This window comes from Lonchura striata, chromosome 28 (genome assembly GCF_046129695.1).
Source record: "Lonchura striata isolate bLonStr1 chromosome 28, bLonStr1.mat, whole genome shotgun sequence".
NCBI classification, from domain to species: Eukaryota; Metazoa; Chordata; class Aves; order Passeriformes; family Estrildidae; genus Lonchura; species Lonchura striata.
The window spans coordinates 7,814,953-7,834,209 of record NC_134630.1 but is presented as its reverse complement, the minus strand read 5'-3'; the positions used below and the strand labels follow the sequence as shown (position 1 = coordinate 7,834,209).

The 19,257-nt window shown below is 59.6% G+C and overlaps 2 protein-coding genes across 2 annotated transcripts; one reads left to right on the top strand and one right to left on the bottom strand.

Moving 5' to 3' along the window:
- The first annotated feature begins 450 nt into the window (after nt 1–450).
- OCLN (occludin) lies at nt 451–8,007 on the top strand. The gene is made up of 7 exons (XM_077788889.1): nt 451–1,158; nt 2,693–2,851; nt 4,656–4,814; nt 5,602–5,798; nt 6,501–6,672; nt 7,295–7,336; nt 7,442–8,007. The coding sequence occupies exons 1-7, from the start codon at nt 451–453 to the stop codon at nt 7,541–7,543; spliced, it is 1,539 nt and encodes a 512-aa protein (XP_077645015.1). The 3' UTR covers nt 7,544–8,007.
- A 1,876-nt stretch (nt 8,008–9,883) lies between these two features.
- On the bottom strand, nt 9,884–18,949 carry NR2F6 (nuclear receptor subfamily 2 group F member 6). Its single transcript, XM_077788888.1, has 4 exons — nt 18,070–18,949; nt 14,246–14,340; nt 11,864–12,394; nt 9,884–10,270 (listed from the first exon to the last, which is right to left on the bottom strand). The coding sequence occupies exons 1-4, from the start codon at nt 18,336–18,338 to the stop codon at nt 9,996–9,998; spliced, it is 1,170 nt and encodes a 389-aa protein (XP_077645014.1). The 5' UTR covers nt 18,339–18,949; the 3' UTR covers nt 9,884–9,995.
- Nucleotides 18,950–19,257: the final 308 nt, after the last annotated feature.

Genomic DNA, 19,257 nt, shown 5'->3' with positions numbered 1-19,257 from the left:
CTCCGGATTTGTTCCTGGGGTCTCCAAGGTTTTTTATGGGCGTGCTCCGAGGCTTTTTTGGGGGTGGTCTCCGAGACACTTTTGGGGGGCGTTTTTCCAGGTGTTTTTTGTGGGGTCTCCAAGGTTTTTTTTGTGGGGTCTCCAAGGTTTTTTTGTGGGAGCTCCAAGATCTTTTTGTGGGGTCTCCATGTGGTTTTTTTTGTGGGGGACTCCAGGGTTCTTTTGTGGGAAATTTCCCAGGTTTGTTCGTTTGTTTTTGTGGGACCTCCAAGCCTTTTTGGCGACTCCCACTCCGGGTGGCGACTCCCTGCCTCAGTTTCCCCGCGGTAACTCCGGCTGGGCGGCGACGGCGACAAAGGGACCAAAGTCCTTCCCTTGCCACCCTCCGCGGGTGCCAAAACCGTGACAAAACCCTCCGCGAGCGGCTCTGTCCCCTCGTCCCCCGCAGGGATGTTCCCCAAGAAACTCTCCGACGGCCCCGCCGGCGGCTACGGGCCACCCCCGGCCACCTCCTACGGGCCACCCGCGGGCGACTACGGCTACGACTTCGGGGCCCGCTCGCCGCCGCCGGGCTCCTACTACGCGGAGGACGCCCCGCAGCATTTCTACCGCTGGTGCTCGCCGCCGGGGCTGGTGCGGCTGCTGGCGGCCGCGGTGCTGCTGCTCTGCGTGGCCGTGTTCGCCTGCGTGGCCTCCACGCTGGCCTGGGACTACGGCTACGGCTACGGCGGCGCGCTGGCCGCCGGCCCGGGCGGCTACTACGGCTCGGGCTACTACGGCGGCGGGCTGGGCTACGGCTACGGCTACGGCGGCTACTACGGCTACGGCGCCGCCAGCCCGCGGGCGGCCAACGGCTTCATGATCGCCGCGGCCGTGCTCTGCTTCCTCGCCCAGCTGGGGCTCTTGGTAGCCAGCCTGAGCAAGTCCAGCGGGTCGCGGTCGCGCCGCTTTTACCTGGCGGTCACGGTGGTGAGCGCCGTGCTGGCCCTGCTCGTGCTGGTGGCCAGCATCGTCTACGTGGTGGGGGTCAACCCGCAGGCGCAGATGAGCGGCGGCTACTACTACAGCCCGCTGCTAGCCATGTGCAACCAGGTGTACGCCGGCGGCGCCGTGCTCAACCAGTACCTGTACCACTACTGCACCGTGGACCCGCAGGAGGTGAGCGGGGCCAGCGGGCCACCGGGAGGGGGACCGCCGGGAGGGGACGGGGACCACCGGGAGGGGACCGCCGGGAGGGGACGGGGACCACCGGGAGGGGACGGGGACCACCGGGAGGGGACTACCGGGAGGGGATGGGGACCACCGGGATGGGATGGGGACCACCGGGATGGCGATTACCGGGAGGGGACAGGGATTTACCGGGAAGGGATGGGGACTACCGGGATGAGGATGGGGACTACCGGGAGAGGATGGGGACAACCGCAGGGGATGGGGACCGCCGGGAGGGGACGGGGACTACCGGAGGGGATGGGGACTACCGGGATGGGGATGGGGACTACCGGGAGGGGGACTACCGGGAGGGGACGGGGACTTACCGGAGGGGATGGGGACTACCGGAGGGGATGGGGACTACTGGAGGGGATGGGGACTACCGGAGGGGATGGGGACTACCGGAGGGGATGGGGACTACCGGAGGGGATGGGGACTACCGGGAGGGGACGGGGACTTACCGGGAGGGGATGGGGACTACTGGAGGGGATGGGGACCACCGGGAGGGGAACTACCGGGATGGGGACTACCGGAGGGGATGGGGACTACTGGAGGGGATGGGGACCACCGGGATGGGGATGGGGACTACCGGGAGGGGACAGGGACTACCGGGAGGGGAACTACCGGGATGGGGATGGGGACTACCAGAGGGGAACAGGTTTGGGGTTTGGGGTTTGAGATTCAGGAACTTGGGTAGGACAGAGAAAAAAACTGGGATTCAGGAATCAGCCCCGCCCCCTCGCTCACCCCCCCACCCCCGCTCTTCCCCGCGCCAGCCCCAAACTGCAGCGATCCCAAATCATTCCCGGGATCCCGATCCCGCTTTCCATCCCGGTCCCGGTCTCGGTTCAGGTCCCGGTCCCGGTCCCGTCCCTGGCCGGGCCCGCCGGGGCCGCTCCCCCCGGCGGGGCTGGAACTGGAATGCGGCGCTTCCAGCCCGGCCGGTGGGACCGGGAGCGCCCGGGGCCGCCCGGGACCGGCTCGGGATGGGGCCGGAACGGGGATGGGGCCGGCTCTGGATGGGGGCCCGGGGCTGGCACCGGGGGCCCCCAGATCCTGCCCATCCTTCCCAAACCCCAAAACTTTCCATGGCCTTTCTAAATCCCAAACCCTCCTCAATCCCAGACTTTCCCAAATCCTAAACCTTCCTGAATCCCAAATCTTCCCTGTCCTTCTCAAATCCCCATCCTTCCCAAATCCCAAACCTTCATTTCCCGTCCTTTCTGAATTCCAAAACTTTTCAAATCCCAAATTAGAGATTTGGGAAGGACAGGGAAAGGTTTGGGATTTGGGATTCAGGAAGGTTTGGGGTTTGGGAATGTTTGGGATTCGGGAAGGTTTAGGATTTGGGAAGCACAGAGAGAATCTTTGGGATCGGGCTCATCCCCTGCGGCGGGGACTCCCGGGCTGAGAGCAGCGGCGCCAGAACCCCCAAATCCCGAATTCCCGGAATTCCCGGAATTCCCGACTCCCGCATTCCCAGGCCGTGGCCATCGCCTGCGGCTTCCTGATGGTGCTGCTGCTGTGCCTCATCTGCCTCTTCGCGCACAAAACCCGCAGCAAGATCTGGAAGTACGGAAAACACAACATTTATTGGGATCGCCTCCCGGCCGGCCGCCAGGGCCCCGACGTGGAGGAGTGGGTGAGATTTTGGGGATTTGGGGGGTTTGGGGAATGCTGGGAATGGGATCCGGGGGGTCCTTCCCGCCCCTTTTCCAGCGGGGCTGGAAATCCCCAAGTTTGGGATGGGTGCAAAGGGAAGTTTGGGGGATTTGGGGGCACCGGGAGTGGATTTAGGGGGATTTGGGGATTTTAGGGGCATTTTGGGGACTTCGGGGGGAGTTTGGGGACTCCAAGAGGGCTTGGGGACACTGCCAGGTGACACCGCGGGGCGCCGCGCGCGGTTTCGGTCTGGCCAATGATTAACCGGGAGGTGGCACCGGGAAAAGCCGGAGTGGTGGCACCGGGACGGGGACCTTGGGGACATCCCGGGCTTGTGTCACCTGCTGGGCTGGCCCGGGGCGGGGTGGGAATGTCACAGCGCTCCCGCGGGAAGGCTTGGGACAGTGGCTTAGGGGACAGCCCTGTCCCTGTCCCATGTCACCATCCCTGTCCCGTGTCCCCATTCCTGTTCCTGTCCCCATTCCCTGTCCCCTGTGTCCCCATCCCTGTCTCCTGTGTCACCATCCCTGTCCTGTGTCCCCATCCCTGTCCCCATCCCTGTGTCCCCACCCCTGTCCCCATCCCTGTCCCTCTCCCCTGTGTCCCCACCCCTGTCCCCTGTGTCCCCATCCCTGTCCCCACCCCTGTCCCCATCCCTGTCCCCTGTGTCCCCATCCCTGTCCTGTGTCACCATCCCTGCCCCCAGTCCTGTCCCTGTCCCCACCCCTGTCCCCTGTGTCCCCGTGCCACCACTCCCATCCCGGTTTCCCTGGGGCCGCGCTCCCTGCGTCGCTTTTGATTTGATTGGATTTTTTGGTGATTTAATCTGATTTATTTTCTTTCCCATTGTGCTCTCGCCCCGTTTGTTTGGGTTCCTTTGGGTTTATTTGCTCCAGGCCCCTCCCTGGATGAACATTTCCCGTCCCTTTTGGGGACACGCCACCACCCGCAGGTGCCACCCGCAGATAACACCCCCGCCTGCCACCTCCCCCGCGCTTTTTTGGGGTGTCACCCCCTTTTGGGACATCTGAGTCCCCAGATGCCACCACGGCTTGGGGACACACCTGGCGGCCCCCGGGAGGGGACGGGGGAGGAAGTGGCGTGTCCGGCCGGATGTCCCCAAGGCCACCAAGCCGGCGGGGACCGGCGTCCGGCACAAACAACCCACAAAGGGCCGGACGGAAGGGGACAGGGGACAGCCGGACGTCCCTTGTCCCTCTGCGGGGCCACCCCGAACCTGCTGGGTGCCACCCTGAGGGTGCCACCAACCCCGAGCTCTGTCCCTTTGTCCCCTCGTCCCTTCGTCCTTTGTCCCTTTGTCCCTTTGTCCCTTTGTCCCTTTGTCCCTTTGTCCCTTTGTCCCAGTTTCTTCACGGGGGTTTTGGGCTTTTGGCCTTTTGGGTTTTTTGGGGTTTCTGGGTTTGTTGTTTTTTTGGTGGTGGGTTTTTTGTTGTTTTTTTTGTATTGGTTTTTTTTGGTGGTTTTGGTTTTGGGGGTTTCTGGAGTTTTTGGGGTTTCTGGGTTTTGGGATTTTTGGGGATGTGCCTGAAGGATTTGGGGGACTCCAGGTGGGACAAAAACCTCTGTTTCCTATGGATTTTCTGTCAGATTTTTCAGGGAATTCTCAGGGATTTCTTGGTGGATTTTCAGGGAACTTTCAGGGATTTCTCTGGGAATTTCGGTGCAATTCTCAGGGACTTTTCTCGGGGCGTTTCTCGCCGATTTCTCCTTTATCCCGGCTGAGTTTTTCCTCCCGAAATCCCAAATCCCAACCCGTTCTCCAGGTGAAGAACGTGTCGGGCGGGACGAGCGTTCCAGACGAGGCCGCCACGGTCGCGTACTCGGAGAAGGGCGAGACCCCCGGGCCAGCCCCACCCTACAGCCCCCCCGCGTACAGCGACCCCCCCCAGAAGGGCTGGAAAAGGTGGGGAGGGGGAAAAGGGGTGGGGAATGTGGGGAGGGGTCGGGAAAAGGGGTGGGGAAGGGGGAGAAAAGGGAGGAAAAGGGTGGGAAATTTGGGGAAGGGGCAGGAAAGGGGTGGAAAAAGTGGGGAAGGGGCAAAAGAGGGAGGGAAATGAGAGGAGGGGTCGGGAAAAGGATGGGGGAGTTGGGAAATTTGGAGAGGGGTCAGGAAAGGGGTGGAAAAAGTGGGAAGGGGCAGGAAAGGGGTGGGGAATGTGGGAAGGGGTCGGGAAAATTAGGGAAATGTGGGAGGGGTCGGGAAATGTGGGGAGGGGATGGGAAAAGGACGGGGGGTTCGGGAAATAAGGGGAGGAGTCGGGAGAGGGTGGGGAAGGGTCTGAGGGGCCGGGAAAGGGGAGAACCCCCCAGGGCCGTGTCCCCGTGTCCGGTGTCCCCGTGTCCCGTGTCCCCGTGTCCGATGCCGCCGTGTCCCCGTGTCCCCGTGTCCGGTGTCCCCGTGTCCCCGTGTCCGGTGTCCCCGTGTCCCCGTGTCCCCGTGTCCCCGTGTCCCGTGTCCCCGTGTCCCCGTGTCCGATGCCGCTGTGTCCCCGTGTCCCCGTGTCCCCGTGTCCCCGTGTCCCCGTGTCCCCGTGTCCGGTGTCCCCGTGTCCCCGTGTCCCCGTGTCCCCGTGTCCCGTGTCCCCGTGTCCCCGTGTCCCGTGTCCGATGCCGCCGTGTCCCTGTGTCCCCGTGTCCCGTGTCCCCGTGTCCCCGTGTCCCCGTGTCCCGTGTCCGATGCCGCCGTGTCCCCGCAGTGACCCCCCCCAGGACCCCCCCTCGCCCCCCGAGGGGGAGCTGGACGCTGCCCGTCCCCCCTCCAAGCCCCCCGCCCGCCGCGGGCGCCGCCGGGGCCGGCGCCAGCCCGAGCGCGAAGGCTCCCAGTGCTCCCAGTGCTCCCAGTACGACACCGAGCCCACCACGGCCGCCGAGTCCGGCGACGAGCGCGACAGCGAGCAGTGGCACAGGTGAGGCCCGGGACAGCGGGGCTCGGCGTGCCCGTGTCCTGTGTCTCGTGTCTCGTGTCCCGTGTCCCATGTCCCTGTGTCCCGTGTCCCGTGTCCCGTGTCCCGTGTCCCCGTGTCCCATTTTCAGTGTCCCCAGTGTCCCATATCCCATACCCAGTGTTCTCAATGTCCCCATGTCCCATTTACAGTGTCCCCAGTGTCCCCACTGTCCCCATGTCCCATTTTCAGTCTCCCCAGTGTCCCCAGTGTCCCATTTTGTGTCCCCAGTGTCCCCATGTCCCATTTTCAATGTCCCCAGTGTCCGCAGTGTCCCCAGTGCCCCCAGTGTCCCCATGTCCCATTTTCAGTGTCCCCACTGTCCCCATGTCGCATTTTCAGTGCCCCCAGTGTCCTCATGTCCCATTTTCAATGTCCCCATGTCCCATATCCAGTGTCCCCAATGTCCCCATGTCCCATTTTCAGTGTCCCCAGTGTCCCATTTTGTGTCCCCATGTCCCCAGTGATGTCCCCATGTCCCCAATGTCCCCAGTGATGTCCCCGTGTCCCCGTGTTCCCAGTGACGCCCCGGTGGTGTCCCCGCAGGCTGTACCCCCCGATCGGCTCCCTGGGCACCCGCCATACCCAAATGTCCCCGTGTCCCCAATGTCCCCAGTGATGTCCCCGTGTCCCCGTGTCCCCAGTGATGTCCCCGTGTCCCCGCAGGCTGTACCCCCCCATCGGCTCACCAAGCGACCGCCAGCGCTACAAGGCGGATTTCGGGGCGGAGCTGCGGCGCTACAAGGAGCTCTGTGCCCACATGGACGGGGTCAACGAGCGGCTGGCACAGCTGGCAGCACAGCTGGACCAGGTGCCCGAGGACAGCGCCCAGTACCAGGTGTGCCCCGCTGCCCCCGGAGCGCCCCTTCTGCCCCTTTTCACCCCTTTGTCACCCCTTTCTGCCACTTTGTCACCTCCTTTTTACCCCTTTCTGCCCCTTTCCACCCCTTTTTCCTTCTTTCTGAGCCCTTTTTCCTCCCCTTATTTCTCCCCCTACTCCACCCCACTGTCCTGTGCCTGTCCCTCTGTCCCTCTGTCCCCCTGTCCCTCTGTCCCTCTGTCTCCCTGTCTCTCTGTCCCACTGTCCCCCTGTCCCTCTGTCCCCCCGTCCGTCTGTCCCCATCCCTGTCCCTCTGTCCCACTGTCCTCCTGTCCCTCTGTCCCCCTGTCCCCCTGTCCCTCTGTCCCCCTGTCCCTCTGTCCCTCTGTCCCCCCATCCGTCTGTCCCCATCCCTGTCCCCCTGTCCCTCTGTCCCTCTGTCCCCCTGTCCGTCTGTCCCTCTGTCCCCCTGTCCCTCTGTCCCCCTGTCCCTCTGTCCCCCCATCCGTCTGTCCCCATCCCTGTCCCCCTGTCCATCTGTCCCTCTGTCCCCCTGTCCGTCTGTCCCCATCCCTGACCCCCTGTCCCTCTGTCCCCCTGTCCGTCTGTCCCTCTGTCCCTGACCCTGCTGTCCCCACAGGCCCTGGCCGAGGAGTACAACCACCTCAAGGACCTGAAGCGGGTGAGTTTTTCAGGGCTGGACTTTTTTTTGGGGGGGGTCTCCCCCTCTTTGGGGACATCCCCGTGTCCCCAGACGTCCCCTAAACGTCCCCAAATGCGTTCCCAGAGCCCGGAGTACCAGGAGAAGAAGCGGGAATCCAAAACGCTCCGGAACAAACTCTTCCACATCAAACGGATGGTGAGCGACTACGACAAACTGCGGGGCTGAGCGCACAGCCAGCGCCCCAAAAAAGGGACATTTTTAGGGGGACACCCCAAAAAAACCCCCCCGACCCCTCCAAAGACTTTTGTGCCTTTTTTTGGTGTTAAAAAACCCCAAAATTCCTCGTTCTGAGCCCTCCCCAGTGCCAAGGGTGGGGGCGGCTGGTGGCAGCTGTTGGTGTGACTCCCCCCACCCCAAAATGTCCCCAAATGTCCCCAAAGTCTTTGGGATCCCCCCAAGTGCCTTCCCCTGGTTGTAAATAGGATTTTTTATGGGGTTTGCACTCCCCTGGCTGCCTTAAAGGGGTTTTGGGGCTCCCAAGTTGGGGTATGGGGGATAAAAAAACGCTTTTGGGGTTTTGTTTTTGGGGGGGACCCAAATCCCCAAATGTTTCCTAGGGAATTGGTGGGAACTGTGGGAATTGTGTAATATTTTTAATTGTTTTGTAATAAATTAAGTGTAATTGTTGATTTTCATTTGGGGTTGGGGTGAAATGGGAAGGCAGAAATTGTCCTAAATTTGGGAGGGGAAATCCCGAAACCCTCCCAGCTCAGGAAAAGAAAACCCAAATCCCCACGAATCTTGGGATAAAAATCCCAAATCTCTCCACTCTGGGAAGGAAATCCCAAATCTCTCTGTTTAGGAAGAGAAATCCCAAATCCCCTCAAACCCTGGGAAGAGAAACCCAAACCCCCCCAAATCCCAAATCCCCCCATCCCACTGCTCCCAGTGGGATTTATTTCCCAAAAAAAAACCAAACTGAAGCAGAACTCCTGAAATCCCCAATTTCTCCCCTCCAAAAATCCCAATTTCAGGACTTTTATGGAACATTCCCTTTTTTTTGGGAGGTTTGATCTCCCCAGTTCCAATTTTTCTGCTGGATCCCAAATCCAGACCCCTGGGATTGTAGGAAATGTCTTTAATTTGCGTTAATTAATGGGTTTATATGGCGCAGCGAGGATTCCATCAGCGGGGAATGGTCCTGGAATCCCAAATCCTGAAATCCCAAATCCCGAAATCCCGAAATCCCAAATCCCTAAATTCCAAATCCTGGCTCATTCCAGACCTCCAGAGTTGTAGGAAACATCTTTAATTGGCGTTAATTAATGAGTTTATATGGCGGAGCGAGGATTCCATCGGCCGGGAATGGTCCCGGAACCCCAAAATCCCAAATCCTGACGTCCCAAATCCTGACGTCCCAAATCCTGACGTCCTGGCTCATCCTGGTGCCAGCTGGGTGGGGACAGTCCTGGGCGGGGCTGTGTCCCTTGTGTGTCCCCTCCACCTTTGGGGACACCCTGGGGACAACACCGGGACCCCAAAACTCTTGGGGACAACGTCAGGACCTCTTCTGGGGACAACACTGGGACCCCAAAATCTTCGGAGACAACCTCAGGACCCCAAAACTTTTGGGGAGAATGATGGAAGCCCACAAATTCCAGTGACAATGCCAAGACCCCAAAACTTCTTTGGGCAACACCAGGACCCAAAACCTTTGGGGACAACGCCAGGACCCCAAAACTTTTGGGGACAATCTGGGGACAACATTGGGACCTCTTCTGGGGACAACACCAGGACCCCAAAACCTTTGGTGACAACACCAGGACCCCAAAACTTCTGGGGACAACACTGGGACCTCTTCTGGGGACAACCTCAAGACCCCAAAAGTTTTGAGGACAATGCCGGGACTCCACAAGTTCCGGGGACAATGCTAGGACCCCAAAACCTTTTAGGACACCATCAGGACCCTAAAACCTTTGGCACCAAACCCAAAACTCTCCAGGCACAACCCGCAAGGGCGCGGCTCCATTCGGGCGGGACCGGGAGCCGCCAGTGTTGAGGAGAATCCTGATCCCGCTCTGGGGGGACGTCTGGCCCATTGCCCTGCCCATCCCATTGCCCTGCCCATCCCATTGTCCAGTCTGTCCCGCTGTCCATCCCATCCTGTCCCATTGTCCAGCCCATCCCATTGTCCGGTCCATCCCATCGTCCGGTCCATCCCGTTGTCCGGTCCATCCCGTTGTCCGGCCCATCCCATCGTCCGGTCTGTCCCATTCTCCGGCCTGTCTGGTTGTCCAGCCCGTCCCGTTGTCCAGCCCGTCCTGTTGTCCGGTCCATCCCATTGTCCGGTCCATCCCGTTGTCCAGCCCATCCCATCGTCCGGTCTGTCCCATTCTCCAGCCCATCCCATCGTCCGGCCCATCCCGTTGTCTGGCCCATCCCATTGTCCAGCCTGTCCTACTGTCCATCCTATCCCATCCCGTTGTCCGGTCCATCCCATCGTCCGGCCCATCCCGTTGTCTGGCCCGTCCCATTGCCCATCCTGTTCCATTTTCTGGTCTGTCCAGTTGTCCAGCCCATCCTGTTGTCCGGCCCGTCCCATTGTCCGGCCCGCTGCATTTTCTGGCCGATCCTGCTCTCCGTGCGTCCGTGCGTCCGTGCGTCCGTGCGTCCGTGCCTACTGCGCGGCGCCGTAGGGCCAGTTGAAGGTGCTGCCGGACAGCAGCATGTCGCGGATCAGGGTCTCGATGGGCGTCTTGCCCACCAGGCGCATGAAGAAGAGCTGCGAGATGAGGGCGGCGGGCACGGCGCGCAGCGCGGGCAGCCGCAGCAGCAGCCGCCCGAAGCGCTGCGGCTGCGCCGGGAACTGCGCGCGCTCGTACTCGGTCAGCGCCACCTGCGCCTTCTCCTGCAGCGTCTCCACGTGCGCCGGGTCCGACAGCCCGCAGGCGTCTGCAAGGCAACGGGGCCGCGTTGCAGGGCACGGAGCAGGGCAGGAGTAGGGCAGGAGTAGGGGAGGAGTAGGGCAGGAGTAGGGCAGGAGTAGGGCAGGAGTAGGGCAGGAGTAGGGGAGGAGTAGGGCAGGTGTAGGGCACAGAGTAAGGGAGGTGTAGGGCACAGAGTAGGGGAGGTGCAGGGCACGGAGCAGGGCAGGAGTAGGGCAGGAGTAGGGGAGGAGTAGGGCACAGAGTAGGGGAGGTGCAGGGCACGGAGTAGGGGAGGTGCAGGGCATGGAGTAGGGCATGGAGTAGGGCAGGTGTAGGGCACAGAGTAAGGGAGGTGTAGGGCACAGAGTAGGGGAGGTGCAGGGCACGGAGTAGGGCAGGAGTAGGGCACGGAGTAGGGCAGGTGTAGGGGAGGAGTAGGGGAGGAGTAGGGGAGGAGTAGGGCAGGTGTAGGGCACGGAGTAGGGCAGGAGTAGGGCACATAGTAAGGGAGGAGTAGGGCACGGAGTACGGCAGGTGTAGGGCACGGAGTAGGGGAGGAGTAGGGGATGGAGTATGGAAGTTGTAGGGGATGGATGTCACAGGATCCACTGGGAATATCCCCAGGGAATATGCCAAAATCCAATGTCCCCACATTAATTGGGAATATCCCCAAATCCATTGGGAATATAACAAAATTCACCCATTCCAGACCCCAAAACCCTTGGAAAAACCTCTCCATACCCATCCCAGACCCCAAAACCCTGGGAAAACCTCTCCATACCCATCCCAGACCCCAAAACCCTTGGAGAAACCTCTCCATACCCATCCCAGACCCCAAAGCCCTTGGAAAAACCTCTTCATACTCATCCCAGACCCCACAACCCTTGGAGAAACCTCTCCGCGCCCATCCCAGACCCCAAAACCCTTGGAGAAACCTCTCCGCGCCCATCCCAGACCCCAAAACCCTTGGAGAAACCTCTCCATACCCATCCCAGACCCCAAAACCCTTGGAGAAACCTCTCCATACCCATCCCAGACCCCAAAACCCTTGGAGAAACCTCTCCATACCCATCCCAGACCCCAAAACCCTTGGAAAAACCTCTTCATACCCATCCCAGACCCCAAAACCCTTGGAGAAACCTCTTCATACCCATCCCAGACCCCAAAACCCTGGGAAAACCTCTCCATACCCATCCCAGACCCCAAAACCCTTGGAAAAACCTCTCCATACCCATCCCAGACCCCACAACCCTTGGGAAAACCTCTCCGCGCCCATCCCAGACCCCAAAACCCTTGGAGAAACCTCTCCATACCCATCCCAGACCCCAAAACCCTTGGAGAAACCTCTCCATACCCATCCCAGACCCCAAAACCCTTGGAGAAACCTCTCCATACCCATCCCAGACCCCAAAACCCTTGGAAAAACCTCTTCATACCCATCCCAGACCCCAAAACCCTTGGAGAAACCTCTCCATACCCATCCCAGACCCCAAAGCCCTTGGAGAAACCTCTCCATACCCATCCCAGACCCCACAACCCTTGGAAAAACCTCTCCATACCCATCCCAGACCCCAAAACCCTCGGGAAAATCCCGTCCCGCGCGACGCCGGCGGCGCACCGGGCGTGAAGAGCGCGATGGCCTTGAGGCAGCTGTACTCGGCCGAATCCACCTGCAGGCGGTTGAGCTTCTCCACCTGCTCCTGGAAGACGCGGATCTGATCCATGAAAGCCACCACCCTGTCGGCCGCCATGGGCGCGGCGTGGAAGCCGGCGGCCGCCAGCAGCGGCGCGGCGTGCAGCGGCAGCGCCGACTGCGCGGCGTTGAGCACGAAGAGCTCGCTCCAGCTCAGGCGCAGCAGGGCCACCTGGTCGGAGACGGGCAGCTCGGGGAAGAAGGGGATGTTGCGCGCCCACTCCACGGTGCTGAAGAGCAGGCGGGCGGCCAGCTCGCAGATGTTGTCGATGGCCGCGGCGCCGCCGGGCTGCTGCGCGCACTGCGCGCCGTAGCGCGCCGCCGGGTAGGGCTCGGCGCGCAGCAGCTGCGAGATCAGCTCCGACACCGGCTGCCCGTTGAAGAAGTCGCCGGGCGCAGGGAGGGCGCCGGGGCTGCCCCCGGCGTGGCTCGGCGGGATGCGGCCTCGCTGCACGGCTGCGGGAAGAGGAGGAGGAGGGCCTCAGGCGCCGGCCCGCAAATCCCGCGGGTCTTTGGCCCCATCCCAAAAAATCCCGCTGAACTTTCATCGCCATCCCAAAAAATCCCACCAGATTTTCATCGCCATCCCAAAAAATCCCGCTGAACTTTCATCGCTATCCCAAAAAATCCCACTGAACTTTCATCGCCATCCCAAAAAATCCCACTGAACTTTCATCGCTATCCCAAAAAATCCCACTGAACTTTCATCGCCATCCCAAAAAACCCCGCTGAACTTTCATCGCCATCCCAAAAAATCCCATTGAACTTTCATCGCCATCCCAAAAAATCCCACTGAATTTTCATCGCTATCCCAAAAAATCCCACCAGATTTTCATCTCTATCCCAAAAAATCCCACTGAACTTTCATCTCTATCCCAAAAAATCCCGCTGAACTTTCATCGCCATCCCAAAAAATCCCACTGGATTTTCATCGCCATCCCAAAAAACCCCACTGAACTTTCATCGCTATCCCGAAAAACCCCACTGAACTTTCATCGCCATCCCAAAAAATCCCACTGAATTTTCATCGCTATCCCAAAAAATCCCACCAGATTTTCATCTCTATCCCAAAAAATCCCACTGAACTTTCATCGCTATCCCAAAAAATCCCACTGAACTTTCATTGCTATCCCAAAAAATCCCACTGGATTTTCATCCCTATCCCAAAAAATCCCACTGAACTTTCATTGCCGTCCAAAAAAACCCCACCAGATTTTCATCACCATCCAAAAAAACCCCACCAGATTTTCACCCCCATCTCAAAAAATCCCACTGAATTCTCATCGCCGTCCAAAAAAACCCCACCGGATTTTCATCTCTATCCCAAAAAATCCCACTGGATTTTCATCTCTATCCCAAAAAATCCCACTGAACTTTCATCGCCATCCCAAAAAATCCCACTGAACTTTCATCGCTATCCCAAAAAATCCCACTGGATTTTCATTTCTATCCCAAAAAATCCCACTGAACTTTCATTGCCATCCCAAAAAATCCCACTGAACTTTCATCTCTATCCCAAAAAATCCCACTGAACTTTCATCGCCATCCCAAAAAATCCCACTGGATTTTCATCGCCATCCCAAAAAATCCCATTGAACTTTCATCGCCATCCCAAAAAATCCCACTGGATTTTCATCCATCCAAAAAAATCCCACTGGGTTTTCATCCCAATCCCAAAAAATGCCAATGGATTTCCACCCCCATGCCAAAAAATTACACTCGGTCCTCGTCGCCATCCCAAAAAATCCCACTGGGTTTTCATCCCAATCCCAAAAAATGTCAATGGACTTTCATCCCCATCCCAAAAAATCCCATTGGATCTTCATCCCAATACCAAAGAATCACACGGGGCTTTTAGCCCCATCCTGAAAAATCACACCGGGTCTTTATCTCCATCCTAAAAAATCTTACTGGATTTTCATTGCCATTCCCAAAAATCACCCTGGATTGTCACCACAATCCCAAAAACATCACACTGCGTTTTTATCCCCATCCCAAAAAATCACACTGGATCTTGATTGGGATCCCAAAACATCCCACTGGATTTCCAGCCTGATCCTACATGCATCCCACTGGATTTCTGGGATAAACCCATGATTTTTGGGATAAACCTGGGATTTTTGGGATAAACCTGGGATTTTCTGGAATCCACCCCATCCCACAGCCCCACTCCCAGCCCCAGGTGGGTTCAGAAAACCCCAAAAAAATCCCCCAAAACTCCCCCAGAAAAAGGGGGAAACGGGGTTTTTCCCCCAAAACCCATCATTCCCGGGATTGCTCGGGGTTTTTTGGGAATTTTTTCCCTACCTTCCTTCCTCATCCCCACTCGGAAGCACTTCTTGAGGCGGCAGTACTGGCACTGGTTCCGGTGGTGCTGGTCGATCTGGCAGTCCCGGTTGGATCTGCGGGAATCGTCGGGATCGGCCGGAATTCCCGGGAATTTCAGCCCCACCCCCACCTAGCCCGGGAATCCTGGATCCCCTTGATGGGATTTTTTGGGAATGGTCGCCGCTGATGGATTTTTCCCCGCCTCTGGAAAGCTTTTGGGATTTCATTCTTGGGGATTCCATGGAGGCGGCTCCCAGAATTCCAAGGAATTCCAAGGAATTCTGGCAATTTCCTGCGGGGCTGGGCCTGAAATCCCTCAGGCAGCGCTGACCCCAAATCCCGCGGGATTCTGGGATAAAGGGAAAGAATTCCCAAAATTCCTCGCAGCCTGCAAAAGGGCTCCTGGCCCATGGATCCATCCCAAAATTCCCCAAATCCCTGCAAAAGGGCTCCTGGCCCATGGATCCATCCCAAAATTCCCCAAATCCCTGCAAAAGGGCTCCTGGCCCATGGATTCATCCCAAAATTCCCCAAATCCCTGCAAAAGGGCTCCTGGCCCATGGATCCATCCCAAAATTCCCCACATCCCTGCAAAAGGGCTCCTGGCTCCCGTTCCTACACGGAATCCCAACGATCCCCAGGCGGATCTTTCCCGAATCCCAACAATCCCCACATGGATCTTATCCCGGAATTTTTTTGTTTTTCCAGCAGATGAAAATACCTGGGGGAGCCCCCAAGGTCTGGGAGTGTCGGGAAAAGATCCCAAAATTATCCTGGATTTTTTCCCAGTGGATAATATTTTTCCCTCCCGGATAATTCCTTGGAATTTTGGGAAAATATCCCAAAAATTATCCCAAATTTTTTTCCCAGTGGATAAAACCAACCAGATAATTCCTTGGAATTTTGGGGGAAGATCCCAAAATTATCCCGGATTTTTCCCAGTGGATAAAATCACCGGGATAATTCCCACAGTGGCTTTGGAATTTCGGGAAAAATTCCCAAAATTCCTCCCAGGTTTTTCCCGAGGGCCGAACCCTCCCCCACCGTGGGGAAAACCTTTCCCAAAAATCCCCTCCGGAGTTTTCCAATGGGAAAGGCGGCAGCAAGCCGGGAAATTTGGGAAGCTCCGAAAGGCCCGGGCTGTGTTTAATGACTTAATTAGCGCGGGTAATTAGCGGCAGCGATAATTAAAGGCACTTTGAATATGCAAATGAACTCGGGCCGCTTTGGATTCCCGGAACAAAAGCGGGATCCTGGAGCTTTGTTCCTCTGGAAAAGCCAAAAATTCCCAAGTCACTTCCTGGCTTTTGAAATTAAAACAAAAAAAAAGGGAAAAACCCTCTGGAATATCCCAAAATTCCAGCGATTCCCAAATCACTTCCAGGCTTTTTAAATTTAAAAAAATAATGGGGAAAAAAGTTCAGGAACATCCCAAATCCCAGAGCTGTCAGCCCTTCCCTATCCCAGGGATTTCACTCCGGTTTTTCCAGTTTTTCCAGGAATTTGGAATTCACCAAATCCCATCTTTATCCCCAGAGGGGAAACTGAGGCAGGGCCGGGAGCGGCATCCACAGGGAGGCGATTTGGGATTTGGGAATGCGAGTGATCCCAAAAAGATTCCCAAATTTCCCGGCTCGCTGCCGCCTTTCCCGTTGGAAAACTCCGGAGGGGATTTTTGGGAAAGGTTTTCCCCGCGGTGGGGGAGGGTTTGGCCCTCGGGAAAAACCTGGGAGGAATTTTGGGAGCTTTTCCCGAAATTCCAAAGCCACCGTGGGAATTATCCCGGTGATTTTATCCACTGGGAAAAGATCCGGGATGATTTTTTGGGAAGTTTTTCCAACTGGGAATTCCGGCCTGTGCCGCCCCTGGAGCTGGCGAGGGATTGAGGGAATTCCTCTTGGGACTGGGAGAAATCTGGGATGGTTTTTGGGGAATTTTTCCCGAAATTCCAAGGCTGTGGTGGGATCATCCAGGTGATTTTGGCCAGCGGGAAAAATCCAGGATGATTTCAGGATCGGGAGCCGATTCCAGCCGGGATTGGAGCTGGGATTAGATCCAGCCCCTCCCGGATGATTCCCGCTCCTTTTCCCTTCTCCCAAAAATTCCAAAGGCCTCCCTGAGCCGGCATGAGGGAATGGAGACTCTCAGAAATTCGGGAATTCCGTCCTCTGGGAGCAACCTGGCACTGGGGACTCCCTCGTTCCAAATTCTGGGAATTCCGGACGTTCCATCAGCTCCGAACTTCCCGAGGATCCCATCCAGGATTCCTCAGGGATCCCAGACCCCAGAATTCCAGGGGATCCCTGCTCCCATTATCCTGGAATTCCAGGGGATCCCTGCTCCCATTATCCCGGAATTCCAGGGGATCCCCGCTCCCATTATCCTGGAATTCCAGGGGATCCCTGCTCCCATTATCCGGGAATTCCAGGGGATCCCTGCTCCCATTATCCCAGAACTCCAGGGGATCCCTAATCCGGGTATCCGGGAATTCCAGGGGATCCCTGCTCCCGGTATCTTGGAATTCCAGGGGATCCCTGTTCCTGGTACCCCAGAATTCCAGGGGATCCCCACTCCCCATATTCTAGCAGCTCCCTGCTCCCGGTATCCCGGATCCCGCTCCCGGTATCCCGAATCCCGCTCCCGGTATTCCAGCCGATCCCTGCTCCCGGTATCCCGGATCCCGCTCCCGGTATTCCAGCCGATCCCTGCTCCCGGTATCCCGGATCCCGCTCCCGGTATTCCAGCCGATCCCCGCTCCCGGTATTCCAGCCGATCCCCGCTCCCGGTATCCCGGATCCCGCTCCCGGTATCCCGGCGCTCCCGGCATTCCCGCGGCTCCCGTTGGATCCCGGCCGTGCCCGGAGTGAGTCACGGGCACCGCGGGAATGCCGGGAGCGCCGGGATGGACCGGGAATGGACCGGGATGGACCGGGAATGGATCGGGGGATGCACCGGGAATATCGGGAATGGGGGCGGCCGGGGGCGGAAACCGAGCTGGACTGGAGGAAACTGGGATGGACTGGGAGATACTGGGATGGACTGGGAATACTGGGGTGGACTGGGAGATACTGGGATGGACTGGGAATACTGGGATGGACTGGGAATACTGGGATGGACTGGGAATACTGGGATGGACTGGGAGATACTGGGATGGACTGGGAATACTGGGATGGACTGGGGGAGACTGGGATGGACTGGGAGATACTGGGATGGACTGGGAATACTGGGATGGACTGGGAATACTGGGATGGACTGGGAGCCGCTGGGCTGAACTGGGATCACGGTTTCGAGCTGCACTGGGGACCCTCGTTCGCACTGGGAGCCCCTTGCCTGTCCTGGGTGAGCCTCGTGCCGCACTGGTTTGTACTGGGAGAGCCCCGGGTTGTACTGGTTTGTACTGGGAGAGCCCCGGGTTGTACTGGTTTGTACTGGGAGAGCCCCGGTTTGTACTGGGGGGGGGCTAGTGCCGGACTGGGAGCCACTGGTTTGTACTGGGACACCCCCAGCACCACCACAGCGAGACCCCAACTCATCCCCACCCGGGATCCCCCCAGCTGTTCCCCCGTTCCCCTCCCGGTGTCCCCCCGCTCCCCTCCCGGTGTTTCCCCGTTCCCTCCCGATTTTTTCCCGTTCCCCTCCCGGTGTCTCCCCGTTCTCCTCCCGGTGTCTCCCCGCTCCCCCCGGTGCTCCCCCGGTGCTCCCCCTCTCCCCGCGGTGCTCCCCGCTCCCCCCGCTGTCCCCGGTGTCCCCGCTCCCCCCGCTCCCCCCGCTGTCCCCGGTGTCCCCGGTGTCGCCGCTGTCACCTGCAGGTGTAGCTGAGGTTCCTGCGGATGCTGCGCTTGAAGAAGCTCTTGCAGCCCTCGCAGGTGAACACCCCGTAGTGCTTCCCGCTGGATTTGTCCCCGCACACCACGCAGTCCGCGCCGGCCCCGGGCCGCTCCTCCTCGCCGTGCTCCGCGTCGCTGCCGCCGCCACCGGGGGACGCCGCCTCCTCCGCTCCGCCGCCGCCGCCTCCGGTGCCGCCGGCTCCGCCGCCGTTCGGCTCGCCCCAAGCGCCGGCCACCATGGCCATGGCTCCGCGGGGCCGCGGGGGCTCAGCGCCGCATCGAGCGGAGCCTGCCGGTGCTGCCGCCGCTCCCGGTGCTCCTCCCGGTGCTTCTCCCGGTGCTTCTCCTCCTCCCGGTTCTTCCCCGCCCGATGCTGCTTCTGCTCCCGGTTCTGCTTTCGGTGCCGGTTCTGCTCCCGGTTCTTCTTCTCCCGGTTCTTCTCCGGTTCTCTCCTCCCGGTTCCCTCCTCCCGGTTCTTCCCCTCCCGGTTCTCCTCCTCCCGCCGCTTCCCCACGCCGAGTTCGGTAAGTTTTACCGAGGAACCGCTGGCTGGGAAAAGCGCCGCTTTTGGGGGTAGTTTTTCTTTTTTAGGGTTTTTTTTTGGGGTCGCCCCCTCAGGGATTTGCCGCTCTCCTCCTCCTCCTCCTCCTGCCGGTTCACGGCCCCGCGGAAAGTTTGCGGCGGCGGCGGCGGCGGGGCCGGGGCGCGGCGCATCCCCCCGCGGGCACCGGCCGCATGCGGGGCCGCTCCCGCCCCCGGTGGCTCCTGCGCTCCGCGGCACCGGCTGGAAGGAGGAGGAGGAGAGGAGGAGGAGGAGGAGGAAGGAGGCGGCGCTGCCCCGCTTCGCCCTCGCCGCTCTCCGGGCCCCGCCGCCGCTCGCAGCCCGGTGCCGGTGCGGCTGCGGGTGCGGCGGGACCGGCTCCGCCGAGCCCCGGGGCTCTCCCCGCCTCCCGTGAAAGAGCAAAGTTCAGCCGCTGCCGCGGTGGCCGCCCTGGATGCTCCTCCCCGGCCTCCTCCCCTTCCGCTCCCGGGTCCTGCCCCGGTCCCGGCCCCGCCGCCGCCGCCGCACCGGGGCCGCCCCCCGCGCCCCGCGGGTCGGGAACGGCCACCGGGACCGGCGGGGCCGGGGGGAGCGGGGGAACGGGGGAGCGGGGATGGAGAGCT

Excerpts from the sequence above, each read along its gene's own strand:
- OCLN (XM_077788889.1), top strand. The coding sequence starts at position 451 with ATGTTCCCCAAGAAACTCTCCGACGGCCCCGCCGGCGGCTACGGGCCA. Across the intron at positions 1,159-2,692 it reads GCACCGTGGACCCGCAGGAG|GCCGTGGCCATCGCCTGCGG; the intron begins GTGAGCGGGGCC and ends CCGCATTCCCAG. Across the intron at positions 4,815-5,601 it reads GGTGGGGAGGGGGAAAAGGG|GACCCCCCCTCGCCCCCCGA; the intron begins GTGGGGAATGTG and ends GACCCCCCCCAG.
- NR2F6 (XM_077788888.1), bottom strand. The coding sequence starts at position 18,338 with ATGGCCATGGTGGCCGGCGCTTGGGGCGAGCCGAACGGCGGCGGAGCC. Across the intron at positions 12,395-14,245 it reads AGTGGGGATGAGGAAGGAAG|CCGTGCAGCGAGGCCGCATC; the intron begins GTAGGGAAAAAA and ends CTCTTCCCGCAG. Across the intron at positions 10,271-11,863 it reads CATCGCGCTCTTCACGCCCG|ACGCCTGCGGGCTGTCGGAC; the intron begins GTGCGCCGCCGG and ends GTTGCCTTGCAG.